The 16,423-nt window shown below is 45.4% G+C and overlaps 1 protein-coding gene across 16 annotated transcripts in view; it reads right to left on the reverse strand.

The window, feature by feature from the left end:
* Window positions 1-16,423, reverse strand: part of ATP11C (ATPase phospholipid transporting 11C) — a 174,623-nt gene that overhangs the window by 22,665 nt on the left and 135,535 nt on the right. For all 16 annotated transcript variants that reach the window (XR_007148902.1, XR_007148901.1, XR_007148904.1 and 13 more), the window contains 4 exons: window positions 16,003-16,105; window positions 14,675-14,820; window positions 7,342-7,401; window positions 190-317 (listed from right to left, as the gene is read on the reverse strand). Coding sequence is in view for 12 of the 16 variants with exons in the window: in XM_047843597.1 (XP_047699553.1) it covers window positions 190-317; window positions 7,342-7,401; window positions 14,675-14,820; window positions 16,003-16,105 (437 nt within the window). In the remaining 4 variants the exon portion in view is untranslated. The remainder of the gene's footprint in view (window positions 1-189; window positions 318-7,341; window positions 7,402-14,674; window positions 14,821-16,002; window positions 16,106-16,423) is intronic.

Here is a 16,423-nt window from a genome sequence, read left to right on the forward strand (position 1 = left end):
TATTTTACCGAAGATGAAACTGAGTGGTTCACACGCATCCCGGGATGGTACCTACACCCAGGACACAGGCCATCTATCTCCCGGCTGAACGGTACCAGGGGGGGCCGCTGCGTCCTTCCTACCTGCAGAGGAAAGGAAACCCACGGTTTTGAGGGCCTGAAGTGGTTTTTAACTCTATGTTCCACTTACATATACAGTCGGGGATCCGAGGCCAGGGTGTCAATGTTGATGTGCTGTTCCAGTAGGCTGTAGGCCAGGATGGGCAAGGATGTGAAGCAGATGTTGTACATTGTAAGGTAAGCGGCATCGTACAGCGGCTGAAATGACAAACGACAGAAGAAAAAGAAATGTAGGTGTTTGGGGGGAAAAAAAAAAAATCACAAGCGAAAACAAGAGAGGATCCTTTCACGTTCTCTTTTTTGTGATAGTAAAGGAAGTTCATAAATAAGGTCTCTCTGATAACTACAGAAAAGAAACATGCTGTGCTAGATCATATTCATATACCCTCCCTTTTCAAAGGATCTTATTCAGGATGTTTCCATGCTATCGGCTCTATCTCCCTTTGTGTTTTTTTTAATGTTTATTTTCAAGGAGAGAGAGACAGAGCGTGAGCAGGGGAGGGGCAGAGAGAGGGAGACACAGAATCCGAAGCAGGCTCCAGGCTCTGAGCTGTCAGCACAGAGCCCAACGCGGGGCTCAAACTCCCAGACCGTGAGATCATGACCTGAGCTGAAGTTGGACGCTTAACCGACTGAGTCACCCAGGCTCCCCCATCAGCTCTATTTCTAACAGATATTTACGAATAGATTTTGAGAAGATTTGTCATTGTCAAAGGCCAATTAAGTATAAGCCTGGAGCCCCTCAGGAAACTAAGCATAGGCAGTGGCCAGCCTGTGTCACAGTGGTTCTGTCGTTAATATTTTACAAGGTTTTATTTAAAAAAATATATTTTTTGAATGTTTATTTATTTTCGAGAGAGAGAGAGAGAGAGAGCATGTGTGCGAATGGGGGAGGGGCAGAGAGAGGGAGGAGGACAAAGGATCCCAAGCAGGCCCTGCGCTGACAGCAGCAAGCCCGATGCGGGGCTCGAACTCACGAACCGCGAGATCAGGACCTGAGCCGAAGTCAGATGCTTAACTGACTGAGCCACCCAGGCACCCATTTTTACATGGTTTCAAAGATCGCTATCACCTTCTCCAGGCTATATTTATGATAGTGAATGTGGCCATTTACTATGGATTCTAAATGTATTTGCAAATACAAAGCTAAATATGTGTATACAGGCATGACTTTCCCAGGCTCCAGACCAAAATTTCCAACTTTGTGCTGGCTGTCCATAGGCACCTGCAACTCATAATGTCTAAAACCAAACTCATTAACTTTCCCCTTAAATCTGCTTTCTCTTATGTTTTCTACCTCGGTGAGTAGCCCCCATAATGTCTGCAACCCTAGTATCCGCCTAGGTGCTCAAAAAAATATTTCGAAATCAGGGATTCTCCTACCTCCATAGCCATTTCTTCTTCTTTTTAATGTTTATTCATTTTTGAGAATGCGCGCGACAGAGACAGAGCACGAGTTGGCGAGGGGTAGAGAGAGAGAGGGAGACACAGAATCGGAAGCAGGCTCCAGGCTCTGAGTCGTAAGCACAGAGCCCGATGCGGGGCTCAAACACACGAACCGTGAGATCATGACCTGAGCCGAAGTCGGACGCTTACCCGACGGAGCCACCCAGGCACCCCCGCCATTTTTTCTGTCTCCTATTCTTCCCGAGCCCTCTGTTGGGAGTGTTCCAGCACTCACTGTTTGGAACCTCATACTCACTCTCTAGGTGATCCCATCAGCCCTGTGGTTTTAATACCATCCATTCGCTGAACATTCCCGAATATTTATGTTTGGCCCAGACAAGCCCCCATGTATCCAGCTGCCCACTTGACACCTCCTGAACTGAACTCCTGACTTGCCCTCACCTCAAACCTGCCCCTCTTGAAGTCTCCCTCATGTCAGCAAAGGGCAACTAAACCTTGGGTATTAATCACAACCAGAATCTCGGATTCATCCTCGACTCTTCTCTTTTTCACAGCCCACATCGAATCAACTAAGAAGTGTTTGCTGGCTCTGCCTTTAAATACGTTCAGAACCAGATCACGTCTTAGCACCTCCACAGTTACCACCCTGCAAGCTTCCTAAATGGCTCCCTGCTTTGCCTTTGACCTACCGTCTATTCTCAACACAATGGCCTGAGTAGTTCTGTTAAAAAAAATAAGTTAAATCAAGTCATTGTTTTGTTCAGACTCTCCAGTGGATTCCTTGATCTCTGAAAGTTTAAAAAAAAAGGGGGAGGGGGGAAGGGTTCCTGCGAAGGGGTGGCTATACAGTCCCCACTTGTTCTGGCTTCTACCTGTCTGGCTGCGTGTCGTATTTCTCCCAGTTCTTGCTCACTCCACTCCACCAATAATGCCTCCGTCACTCTACCTCCAACATGTCAGGCACACTCCCGACTTTGGACTTCCTTTGAACTGTTGCACCTGCCCGGAACACTTTTCCTTTCGACAGCCTCCCGGATGACTCCCTCACTCACAAAGATCAGCTCAAATGTCACCTTCTCAGAGAGGCCGATCTGGACTTACCTTGCCATTCCCTTTCTCATGGATGCATTTCCCCCTTAACCCTGTTTTTTATTTTCCTATAGCACTAATGGCCTTTTATCTGAGGTTATAAATTTGTTGGTTTTATTGTCTCTGTCATCACACTAGGCAGCCCCCTGCCATCCAGAAGCTCGAGTGCCAGGACAACAACAACACCGGAACAACAACAACACCGGAACAACAACAACAACAACAACAACAACAACAACACCACCAGACAAGGCTGTTCTGCCAGGTCGCAGAATAGTGCCAGGAGCATGAATAACTTCCTGGAACAGCAGCACCAGACAAGGCTGCCCGGCTTTTCTCAGGCTATAGCTGACAGTAAAGTAAATAAAAATCCCTGCCCACACAGAGCTTAAATTCTAGTGTGGGGGTAATTTTGTGACTCAGGATTTCGCTATTCTGCGACCACGATGGCTCAAGACAAGAACACGACCTCTCCGTAGTCACACTGAGCACAGAATATGAATATTGTCCAAATGACAAAGTTAACCTCCTGGGTAAGATTTACTGAAATGCTTAGTCACAAAATTACCCCCACTTAGTGACAGCACCCAATCTAGAGCAAGCCTCCTCACCCACACCCTTCCCCAATGACCTAATTCAAACCTAACCCCCCCCCCCTTTTTAAGATTTTAAGTAATCTCTGCAACCGGCATGGGGCTCGAACTCATGACCTCAAGATCAAGAGGCACGTGCTCTACTGAGCCAGCCGGATGCGCCAACCCCAATCTTCTAAGCCTTTTCTAATATTCTCTTCCTGAGAGGCCCCACCATTCTTCACGGTGCACACTCTTCCTTCGGCATGGAGTACTAAACCTAATATGATCAACTACAGGGGTGTTCCTGGTGGTCTTTGGCTGGTGGTCTTGACAATACAGAGCCCCTAGAACAGAACTTGGCATACAGAAAACATTCAATAAATATTAAATGAACGAAGCAGGAGAGATTGGAAGTTATAACACACACATATATAAAGGACTGATCTGACACTGTGGATCTTTTTTTTTAATAGAAAGAAAATTAAGGTATGCTATGACCCTCGCTTTACTATATTGAGTTCCACAGGTTTCTACAAAGTACTAAATGTTGTCATATAACCATTATATGTGGCCCGAATAAGTGAGATCCTATATTCATATGTATGTCCCCACATATAAATGTTTTGTGATTAATAAAATGCATTTAAATGTTAGTGACACAAATGAACAGAATTAGGCATTTTTCAATCAACGGCTACTAAAGATACAATTACTGTCACAATAGGGGCGGCTGATTCAAAAGGGTTGGGAACAACTTGACTAGAACGTTAGTTCGTTTATTAGTTGACTTCAAAAACACTTGCTGAGTGCTTACTAAGTGACAAGTACTGAGGATAGAGAAGAGTCATGCCTTCCCTGCCAAGGAGCTCAAGTTCTAGAGGGGGGGGCAGAGTGGTGAGTGTGCAAGGAACTAAGGGAGCCCAGGGGAAGGGACCTGAACTCTGGCCCGCAGTAGAGACCAAGCAAGAAAACGCATGCAACGTTCTCAACGACATTACAAATACGGCTCCTACACAGAATACACGAAGGTTTCCACACAGCAAAAATTATCTAACGAATTAAAAAGTACCTCCAAATAGGTGTTTTGTTCCTTTTAATTCTCAAGGGAGAGGATTAGTTTGTTGGGACACAATACCATGTTTTCACCGGAAACCACCCCATTTTCACTAATGAGAAAACTAAAAACAACGATAACAAACAAACAGGAAGATGGCCTGGTATGCAATTTGGTCTTGAATTTCACTCAAACAAAAGAAGCATCAATCTCTTTTTGTTCCACTACGATACTTCCATGTTACCTGAGAGATAACGGTAATTCTTAGATGGATAATTAGGAGACAGAATGCCCTCAAAAAACCCAACAGGTTTAGTTGATAATACTTTCTTATTAAACCTCTTACAAATGTTTTCTTTTCACAAAGGAAAAAGACCAGTATTATCTTTGCTAAAGAAAAGAGCTGCTTGTTGGGGCGCGTGGGTGGCTCGGTCGGTTAAGTGTCGGACTTTGGCTCAGGTCACGATCTTGCGGTTCCTGAGTTGGAGCCCCACATCTGGCTCTCTGCCGTCAGTGCAGAGCCCTGCTTGGGATTCTCTCTCTCCCTCTCCACCTCTCCTTTGCTTTCATGCACGTGCTTTCTCTCTCTCAAAAATAAACGCTAAGAAAAAAGAAAGGGTTGCTTTTTGCTTGAAGAATCTGAATCCTGGTCCCATTTCTACATTCTCTATAATCCTGCCCTCCAAGTTCTAGGGTCGTGGAGAACATGGGATGTGGACCCGAGTTGGAAAAGGCTTACTACCTGTAGGCACTCCAAACCTAAGTACGATTAGGGCGCCTGGGCAGCACAGTTGGTTAAGCTTCTGACTCCTGGTTTTGGCCCAGGTCATGCATGACCTCACAGTGTGTGAGTTCAAGCCCCGCCTCGGGCTCTGTGCTGGCTCTGTGATCCAGAGCTGGCCTTGGATCCTCTGTCCCCCCCACCCTCCCTCTGCCTTCCCTGCTAGTTCTAGTTCTCTCTAAACAAACAAACAAAGAAACAAACTTAAAACTAAAAAAACAACAACCACATTTGCAATAATGGTTGCTACATCCAGCACTAGCACAAGGTCAAAGTAAAAAATAAAGATACTGCAAACAGGCCGCCGCCTTGGAGAGATCTTTTGGCCCGATCCACTTTTTCTCTAAAACGTCTGCTAGCTCCCTCCCTCCGCTCCTTCGGCTCTCCACCGAAATGTCACCTCAGAGAGAACTTTCCAGATCATCTTCTCTGAAATAGCAGACTTCTGCAGTCATCCTCTGCCCATTCATAATGCTTTACTTTTTCCTTCAGGGTCTTTATCGGTACCTGACATACTTGGATGACTTTAGTCTCTCCCCTAACGCTATACTGCAGGCTCTGCTGGGGTAAGACTTGGTTTTGATCACTGTTATATTGCCAGCACTCAGCCTGGCACACAGGAGACACTCAAGAGATATTTGTCAAGCGAACGAACCTACCATCTGAGCAACTGAGAAAACCAAACGCCACCTCCCACGGAGAGCTGAAGAGCTAAGGTCACCTAAGCAGACCCCGGACAGACCAGGGTCCGAATCTCAGCTGGCTTTAGAAGGAAGAAGTCCTTCCTTCACACAACTTGTACATGAGATAACAAAGGACGGCAAAGCAACACCCTTTGAGTTTGAAAAATTAACAACAGCGTTTTAACCAGGTTAAGCCAATTTCCCTTTAGGGCTTTGCTACAAAATCTGAAATGTCTTTTTAACACTTGCGTTCATCCAAGGACGCGAGGGATTAGAAACATGTGGTCAGCAGTGATCTGAATGTTCAGACAAAGCAGCTTCATCAGAAATTTAGAAAACTGTAACTAATACTGTTAGTCTTGGATACAAGAAGGCTGATGCAAGAGACAGGTCACCTAACGAAGAGGAGGCAAGTTCTAGGGAAAGAGAGCGGTCACTTCCTATTCAGAAGGATACACTGTTTTAAAAATACTGCCCCGGTGCCTGGGGGGCTCGGTCGGTTAAGCATCCGACTTCGGCTCAGGTCACGGTCCGTGAGTTCGAGCCCCACGTCGGGCTCTGTGCTGACGGCTCGGAGTCCGGAGTCTGTTTCGGATTCTGTGTCTCCCTCTCTCTCTCTGCCCCTCCCCTGCTCACACTCTGTCTCTCTCCCCAAAATAAAATAAGCATTAAAAAAAATTAAAAATACCGCCAAGAAATTAAAAAAAAAAAAAAAAAAAAAAAGCCCAAACCAAAACCACATTGCTTCCTACCAGGAGGAATGAAGCATGCCTTGAAATTTAGAAACTTGGTCCTCTAATACCTGTGGTGATGTCAGGAGCAGCTCAACTTGGCCAAATCATGGGATTGCTTATAGATTAACCACAAAATTTCTCAGTGAGTATTACAGCTCCTGTGTTTGGCTATACTTCCACGAGAAGCAACACAAAATCCATTTTGGTGGTTAAAACTACAAATGTGCATGCCCATCCTGCCACTTACGGGTCAAAATAACACAGAGCATATTCTTTATGTAACAGACGTTCAGCAAAGAACAAAGGGCAAAAAATGTAGAGACGCTCAAGCCATCCAAGGCTTTATCCAGGGATCACAGCTTCTTGGCCAGTTTAAGGATCATTTTTCTAGAAAATCAATCTGAGAGGCTGCAAAGGGGTGAGGTTTTGTTCGATAAAGTATTAAACTATACTATTTTAGGATTATTGGAAAACACGGTTTATACTGATTAAAAGAAATACTCTCGGGGCGCTTGGCTGGCTCAGTTAGAAAAGCATGTGACTCTTCATCTTGGGGTTGTGAGTTCGAGCCACACATGGGGTATAGAGATGACTTACAAATAAAACCTTAAAAAAAATAAAATAAAAGGAAAACTCTTAAGGTTATCTCAACTCCAACAGGACACACCAAATAACTTTCAAAAAGATAGTTAATAATAAGAACATCACTAAAGCAAAGATATAAACGTTTGCTATTGTCAAAAGCCAGGCCAAGAAGATCAACTGTTGAATCAAAGAAGAAAAAAAATTAAAAAAATCATTTGACTTTGAACATACCTCTCTACAGTCCAATACATAAAAAGGTAATTTATTAATAGCCAATGTCAACTACATCATAACAAATAACTAGGGAAACAAACCTGTTGTGAGAATCCACAGAAGAACTGGTACAAAAATTGTGGCAAAATGAAACAAAGGTTCTGGAAAGAAATGGAAACAAGGGTTAATGTTTTCACCTCCCGAACTTTCTAAACTAACACAGGATACTGTACTCCAAATAGTCTAGAGTCAGTCCTAAGTCCTTCTAATATCTAATATTGTAACACAATCAATCTCCATTAGAGGTTTAAGCAAACAAATCAAAGGCAAACGATTTCATTTACATTAATACCAAGGTTAATACCAAGGTTAGCTTTACAAGCAGAAAGAGGATCTCACTTTAGCAGACCCTCTTGCATACAATAAAAACACCGAACGGTACTACCCCCTACACGTGAACTTGATTTGCAAAATCGTAAACAGCCAGGATATTGTTACAGTGGATACTGACACTAACAATATCAACTAATGCTTTACTAATGTGAGCAACGCTCACATGTATGCATCAGTTTGGGTAGAATGCGATCATACTTTAAAATTAAAAAAAAAAGTGTTCTGAGATTGAAGAAGGGAGTACTGGGGGGGGAGGATTAGGGGGCTGCTTTGCGGGAAGGGGACGTCTGACTCTCCCTCTAGAATTTAAGTCCCACGAGAACAGAGACTTTGCCTGCCTTATTCCACTATGAATCCTTAGGTCCTAAAACAGTGCTTGACACGTGGTAACACATCCAAACACATCTGTTGACGCAATGAATAAAGAAATTAGAATTTGAAGGAGGTGTTGAAGATGGATAGGATACACTGACAGCAGGAACCAAGGCAAGGTGTATGTATTTTAAGCACAGAAGATAAGACAGGGTCAGAATGTGGCGTCTCTTAACCCCAGACGAATCCTTAGATAATGCAGAGGGAAATTTCTGGAGGACAAGTTAAAAAGTGGCATTTCCCAAACATTAATTTGGCTGAATTATGCAGGGTGGATTGAACAGAGGAACAGAAGGCAGGAACACCCGTCCCCGAGGCACTCCAGGAGAGGGGCAGTTATTTGAAGATGCGAGAGCAAGGTGAGAGGAACGAAGGCTTTTCAGCTCAGCCAAAGAGGGCCGAAGGTATGACAAATCGTCTTGGGACAAAAGGCAGCGGTAAAAAAGAAATCCTGCTAAGTCAGTCACTAAGATAATGGGGGCAGAGATCCGAATGAAGACAGAGGGCATTATCTACACAAATAATCCCCTAAACTGGGAACAGGGATAAGTTAATGACTGACCACAAACAGCCATTTAAATTTTTTTTTTTAACGTTTATTTATTATTGAGAGACAGAGAGAGAGCATGAGCAGGGGAGGGGCCGAGAGACAGGAAGACACAGAATGTGAAGCAGGCTCCAGGCTCCGAGCTGTCAGCACAGAGCCTGACGCGGGGCTCGAACTCGCAAACTGTGAGATCATGACCTGAGCCCAAGTCGGACGCTCAACCGACTGAGCCACCCAGGCGCCCCCACAAGCAGCCATTTTAATGCCTGCTCTGTCTTCCTTAACAGAGCATTCCTTCCATCTGGTGGCAGGTGCTCGAATTGCAGGCCAAAATCTTAAAGACGCAAACCAAGTCCCAGGAATGGGAGAAGGCCAGGCAGGTGCGAACGGCAAATCTTCATGGGCTCTCCTACTAGGCGAAAGTGACAGAGAATGACCACCCGTCCCGGAGCGTGATGTACAAATAGTCCTGGACTGAGAGTAAATAAACCTATTGTGGAAATCTAGCTCTGTCACTTCTGAGCTGGGGAGTGAAAGGCAAGTTACGTAAACTCTGGGCCCTGCTTTCCATATATTTTATGTTTTAAATGGTTACGTATTTTGAGAGAGCGCGCGTGTGTGTAAGCGCACGAGCAGGCTGGAGGGGCAGAGGGAAAGGGAGAGAAGAATCCCAAGCAGGGCAGAGCCCAGCGTGGGGCTCGAGCTCACGAACTGTGAGATCATGACCTGAGCCGACTGAGGCATCCAGGCGCCCCTGCACGTATTTTAAATAGAAATAATACTAATTGAGGGGCGCCTGGGTGGCTCAGTCGGTTAAGCGTCTGACGTCGGCTCAGGTCCCGATTTCACGGTTCGTGAGTTCGAGTCCCGTGTCAGGCTCTGTGCTGACAGCTCAGAGGCTGGAGCCTGCTTTGGATTCTGTGTCTCCCTCTCTCTCTGCCCCTCCCCCGCTTGTGCTCTGTCTCCCAAAGTAAATAAACGTTAAAAAAAATTAAAAAAAAAAGAAAACAAGTAATACTAATTGCTCACAGGAAATTCGTGAGGACTAAGAAAATAAAGGGCTTTTGTCAATCAGCAAAGTACCTTACATGTATTGGTTTAATCATCACTATCACCATCATCTGTTCGGCCTGGACACCTGCTGACACTGGATGGCACGGCCTTAGCAAATCGGTAAACCTGGGTTCACACTGATGTATTTCTTTTACAATTTTTTTTTAGGAAGGCACCGTGCCTTGAACTCACAACCCTGAGATCAAGAGTCACACGCTGTACTAACTGAGCCAGCCAGGCGCCCCTCACAGTTATGTGTATCTTTGAGAAAACACAAAGCTAGTACGACCTGGGATTTCTCACCAAAAACCAACACACGAAAGCAGTTGCTATGCTTTCCCTCCTGCGAAAAACAGCACATGAAATCCAAACACCGTAATGGTTTGAGTCATTAACTTGCACATGAACTTGGTAATATACCTATAAACCAGAATCTGATTAAGAATTCTGGTGGGGCGCCACACCCCAGTTTGTGGGTTAGAGCCCTGTGTTGGGCTCCGTGCTGTGGTGCGGAGCCTCCCTAGGATTCTCTCTCTCTCCCCCTCCCTCACTCGCGTGCTCTCCCTCTCTCAAAATAAATAAACTTAAAAAAACAAAAGAACTTTGGTAAATTCTTTTCCCTGGTAGACAGAAATGGATGGGCAGGCTCGGTCTAAGATGAACTCTAATGCTTGGTGATAAAAGAAAACCCAGAGTACTGTTGGGGAAATGACGTCAGTGTCCAATCACGGGGGTCTAGGATCCTGCACCAAGATCGTATTTTAGGTGAATATTTTAACTGGGTGAGAAAATTGTTCACAACATACGAAGTGAAAAGGGCAAAGCATAAAACAATATGTTTTGGGACTGACTGCTAGTGGGTAGGGGGCTTTTATTGGGGTGATGGAAATGTTCTAGAACTAGGGATGCTTGGCTGGCTCAGTTGGAAAAGCACAAGACTCTTGCTTTCAGGGTTGTGAGTTTGAGCCCCACATTGGCTGTAGAGACAACTAAAATAAATAAATAAGCAAACTTAAGGAAAAAAGGGGCACCTGGGTGGCTCAGAGGGGTAAGCGACCGACTCTGGATTTTGGCTCAGGTCATGATCTCCTGATTGTGAAATCATGACATTGAGCCCCGCCCTGGGCTCTCTACTGTCAGCGTGGAGCCCGCTTAGGATGCTCTGTCCCACCCCCTCTCTGCCCCTCTCCTGCTCGCATGGTCTCTCTCAAAAATAATTAACATTAAAAAAAAAAAAAAGATTCTCTCTTCCTGTCTCCCTCTGCCCTTCTCCTCCACTCACATGCTCTCTCTCTCTCTAAAATAAAAAAAAAAAAATGAATGAATGAATGGCTTAAAAGTGTTCTGGAATTAGAGGCACCTGGGTGGCTCAGTCAGTTAGGCGTCCAACTCTTGGTTTTGGCTCAGGTCATATCTCACAGTTCGGGAGTTCGAGCCCCGCATCAGGCTCTGCACTGACAGCATGGAGCCTGCTTGGGATTCCCTCTCTCTCCCCGCTGCCCCCCCCCCCGCCCCTCCCACATCTCTGTTTCTCTCTCTCTCTCAAAATAAATAAATAAACTTAAAAAAACAAAACAAAACAAAACAAAACAAAACCCAGTAGTGTATAAAAACAATATAGAGGCGCCTGGCTGGCTCAGTTTGTGCAGCATCTGACCCTTGGTCTCAGGGTCCTGAGTTCTCATCCCAGGTTGGGTGTAGAGCTTACTTGAAAAAAAAACAAAAAAAACAAAAAAAACAACAACAACAAAACACCAAAAACAATATAGACACACAATAATTTACACAGACAAGAGAATAAGTCACATAACATGTTACCATTGGTTCTCTCTGTGCCTATGATTATCATTACAGGTGACTTCAAAAGCTTCATTTTGGAAACAGAGCTACATATGAGGGATTTGAGAAAAGTCACCATTGCGGAATTCTCCTTTTGGTTAGAGAATTAATTCAGTGAGCAACATTCTCAGAGAACCCTGTCCTGAGAATGATACCAATGTTTTACATACTCAAAAAATAATTAAAATCAATCAAGATTAGAGAGGAAGGACCAAAATGGCACGCAAGTAAAAATGTAACATCACGCTATTACAAATAAATAATATAACCACGCTGAAATGGTGGAAAAGGAAAAAAAGGAACTCTGGAAACAGTATTTTGACTATATACTCCAAGGCTAAAGACAAAAACAAGTACATACAAATATATCACTCAAGTTAGTTAAGTTTGGTTGCTCACGGGGGTAGGACATAGCAATTCTGAAACGACTTTAGAAGTGTCGTAGGACTGAGCAAATCAGTGGACGGACTGAGCATCAGGAGAAGTGGGGTTCTCACCACTGGAGAAAGGAGGCCCTAGACAAGGAAAGGGGAAGGGCAGAAGGAAACCTCGTGGTGTTGGCTGCGATCCAAGGGTTAGGAGAGACTGAGTTCACATTCTGGGTTCCAGCCCGACCTAGTTGTGTGTATGTACACACGCATCTCTACGCAGATACAGACCTGCGGGCACGTGTGCACACACGTCCTAGCTCTGGCCACCGAGAAGGTCCAGAACCAACTGCAGCAGCAGCGATGAGCAAAATTAGCACACAGATCTTGATTTCTAAATGCCATCTTTTTTTTTTTTAAAGTTTATTTATCTATTTTGAGAGGGAGAGAGAGCACACGTGTGAGTGGGGGAGGGGCAGAGAGAGAGAGAGAGGGAGAGAAAGAAGCCCAAGCGGGCTCCATGCTGTGAGCGCAGAGCCCGACGATGCGGGGCTTGATCCTGCGAACTGAGATCATGACCCGAGCCAAAAATCGAGAGTCGGACACTTAACCGAATGAGCCACCCAGGTGCCCCCTAAATGCCATTTTCGAATAAAAGGAACCAGTGTTCCGGGGCGCCTGGGTGGCGCAGTTGGTTAAGCGTCCGACTTCAGCCAGGTCACGATCTCGCGGTCCGTGAGTTCGAGCCCTGCGTCAGGCTCTGGGCTGATGGCTCAGAGCCTGGAGCCTGTTTCCGATTCTGTGTCTCCCTCTCTCTCTGACCCTCCCCCGTTCATGCTCTGTCTCTCTCTGTCCCAAAAATAAATAAACATTGAAAAAAAAAAAAAGATACTGAGGAGACTGTAAAAAGCATCTCGCGGTAGGGGCATGTCCTTGGGACACACATTCATTTGAAATCTAAGTTTAAAAAAAAAAAAAAAAAAAGGAACCAGTGTTCCTTGGAGAATGTCTGAATCCAGGACTGGAGCACGAAAAATGTAAGATGCACCTTAGAGGGGCGCCTGGCTGGCTCAGTTGGTTAAGTGACCAACTTCGGCTCAGGTCACCATCTCGCAGTTTGTGAGTTCGTGCCCTGCGTGGGGCTCTGTGCTGACAGCTCGGAGCCTGGAGCCTGCTTCGGATTCTGTGTCTCCCCCTCTCTCTACCCCTCTCCTGCTCACGCTCTGTGTCTCTCTGTCTCTTAATAATAAATGTTAAAAAAAAATTAAAAGAAAAAAAGTAAGATGCGCCTAGAATATCATGCGGACCAGGAAGTAGGTCTTCGAAGAAGGTTGGGGGTGGGGCAGAGAAGGGAATGGGGAGTTGCTCATGCTAAGCATTCTTATCCCAATCAAATACAAATGAAAAACGATGGGGACACGTGGAAAGGACATAGGCTACATCTGTGACAATCTAAGTAACAGAATAAAGAACCATAGTCATGGATTTTTCATTCACAAAATAAAGTATCTGTTTTAGTGGCTGAATGCTCTTTTCCAAGGAAATTACACAGACCGATGTCGAAGGGTCTTTAGACTCCCAAACCGCCATCTGAATTAAGCTGTCAAAGTGAACATGGTCATGAGTGAGACGTACGGACAACATGTGCCTCCATCACGATATGATGCACTGAGCAGGTTAGAAACTGCTTCCAGGGGACTGGTGCTAACAAAACGTAACCCGAATCTAATGATAAGCAAACATTAGAGAAACCCAAATTGAGGGGCATTCCACAAAGCAGCCAGGACTCTTCGAGTATGCTGAGATCGTGAAGACAAAGAAGACAGGACACACTCCAGACTAAAGAAGACTACGGAGGTGTGATAACTATGGATCTTCAAAACTATGTCGTGTGTTATCCAAGGCGTTAACGGTCACTCTGCAACTTTCGGAAAGTCTGAAATTATTTCGAGGTGGGAAGTGAAAAAACAAAAACCCTTAAAAGCTATACCGAACAGAACACAGGACAAGAGATCAAGTTCCGGCCCATGTCCGCTGACGAGGATTTTCATACTTTAGACGTTACTTCACCTTCATGCGTGCCAAGTTCATTACGCATACAACCAGTGGCTTGAGCTATACTCATGCGCTCCAAATTGCGCTCCGAGGAAATCTCTGTGCAAGACAAGGAGGTGGCCCGAGGCCGCGGCCCCGGCCCCGGCATCCTTCAGTGAGTGCAATTCGGCTTCTGTCTGCTTTGCCTGTACAATCTCACCTGAAAAGAGGGCTCTGCTACTAACGACAGCAGTTCAGAATACCGTTGAGGATAAGAGGGGAACCAACCATTGATACGGGACACATGGGTGAACCTCAAAAACGCTACGCTAAGCGGAACAGGCATGAACGAGCAGGTGTGATTGTATTCACAGGAAGTTCTTCTAAAACAGGCAAATCTCACGTGCAGAACCGCAGAAGCGATCTCTAAATGTATACAGGTTGTAAGCATCATTATATACCATACAGTAATGTAAATCAGATTAGTAACTGGTGCACGGTGGAGCAGACTGACCGGGAAGGAGCACAGGGGAACTTCCTGGGGTGGTGGCTACGGGGTTGTAAACATCTGTCAAAACGGAACTGGAAGCTTTTCCTGGGTACATTTTGTGGTAAACTGTACTTCGAGAAGGCGGACTTAAACATTTCATCCCCAAACTCTTGCATGCAAAGGAATTCGTAGTTGCTGGTTCATTAGATCACGTATGTTTTGTAGGCCACAAATCTCAGTGCTAGGGCAGCAGAAGAAATGTGTAAAATGGAGGAAAACCCTAAGACGATGCCGGGCTAGACGGTGATACGCCAAATTGGAAATACTTTAATACATACCTTGTAGAAGAAATACTGTACAAGGTGTGCTATTCTCACGTAATATAGATGTCCGTGAGCCAGTAGCAATTTCTTTAAATGTTTAAACTTCGGAACGGCATAATCGCTATTCCTGGCTGCTTGGCGACCTTCTTTGCCTTTAATACCTAAAAAACAAAACAAAACACACAAGAAAAATCTCCATGGCATGAATATTTTATAAAATAGGCAGCCCCCTAATTTGTTATCTGCACTCTTTTAACTTGTTAACATGACACAGCTCACTTGTATCGTTTAGCTTTGTTTTTTTTTTTTTAACCAAACGGAGCTGTAACAGTGAGACTGATCAATACAAAGTAAAATGAAGTTTAATTGGTAAGCACCTAACTATAACACAATATAAAACAACGAACCCGAATCGCTGCTGTAATCGTTACTGGGCAAAAATTATCCTGAGGAGAAAATTAAGTCTGAAAATGATTTGAGAGGCACTTAGGAAGTGCTTAAATGGCCATGCCACTAGATAAGGGGCTGTAGCGAACCAACGAGAGCCCTGGGCTTTGTGGTCTAGGAGCTCGAAACTGAAGAGCTCCAGCGGGACGGTGGAGTCCTCTCGCCGAATGAAACTCTCGAGTACGGAGTATCGAGCTCAAGCAGCTTTAGGCCATGTCCACACTGAATAACCAACGAGTAAAACAGAGTGGCTCCGAAAAGGGTGCCTTCCAAATGGGAAGCGTTTGGGAGGGCAAACTGCGGTGACTATAATCGCCAAGATACTTAATTCGATGATTTCTTCTCTTAACCCCCTCCCCCCAAAACCTGCCGGGCTATGAGGATTGCTGCCTATCGGCAGCCTGGCATGGAGAACAACGGTGCGGGCAGGAGAAAAAGCTGCTGCTGCGTGCCAACAACTAAATTCAACGCCATGGCCCAAAGCGCCCGTAAATACTGCCGCGTGGAAAGGCAGCCAACCAATGAGCATCTCTTAGTCCCAACCGGTTAAGAATCTCAGAAGATACAGTGCAGCAACATAAGCAGGCGATGTGGCCAGGGGCGGAGAATCACTAAACTTTCACGCATGCCGTCAAAGGGAGCGCCCGCGGGTTGGGGAAATTCCGCCTACTTGGCTGATATAAAGATGTCCTCTAACTTTACGCTGCTGCGTTCCCACCCGGGGTAGGGCTTTGGGGTGGACATGCTTAGGCGAGGACCTTCATTCAACTGGTGATTATCACTCCCAAGTTAAAATCCAAGACGGGCAACCAAAACGTTCTCTCTAGAATGTGAGACCATCTACCTGCGGGCGCTGCGGATACCTTACGGATGCCATCTCGTTACGGGCTTCTTACCTATTCCCACGTGGGATTCCAAGATCATACTAACATCGTTGGCACCGTCGCCTATCGACAGTGTTATCGGGCTGCCCTTCAAATTCTTCACCATTCTGACAATCTGGACATTAAGTGCGAAAGAGGTAAAGAAAAGGTCAGAGCAGAACGTGAGGCTATACCACACTGGGGGTAGATGCCTTCTTCACACCTGTAAGTGGAGGCCTTGGAAACAAGCAGAAAGGGAGTCGATGCATAGACGTACAATAGGCTTCAATTCTGAGGCAAAAGAACACAGACTTCACCCCCCCCCCCCCCCCCCCCCCCAGGTAACACCAGGGTCCACCTGGTTCTAAAGGTTCCGTGCGCGCGTTAGGTGTCAGAAAACCTTGCCCCCTACCTACAGGAGAGGCCAACGTGTCCCTGTTTTGTCACTGCTTCA

This window comes from Prionailurus viverrinus, chromosome X (genome assembly GCF_022837055.1).
Source record: "Prionailurus viverrinus isolate Anna chromosome X, UM_Priviv_1.0, whole genome shotgun sequence".
NCBI lineage: Eukaryota > Metazoa > Chordata > Mammalia > Carnivora > Felidae > Prionailurus > Prionailurus viverrinus.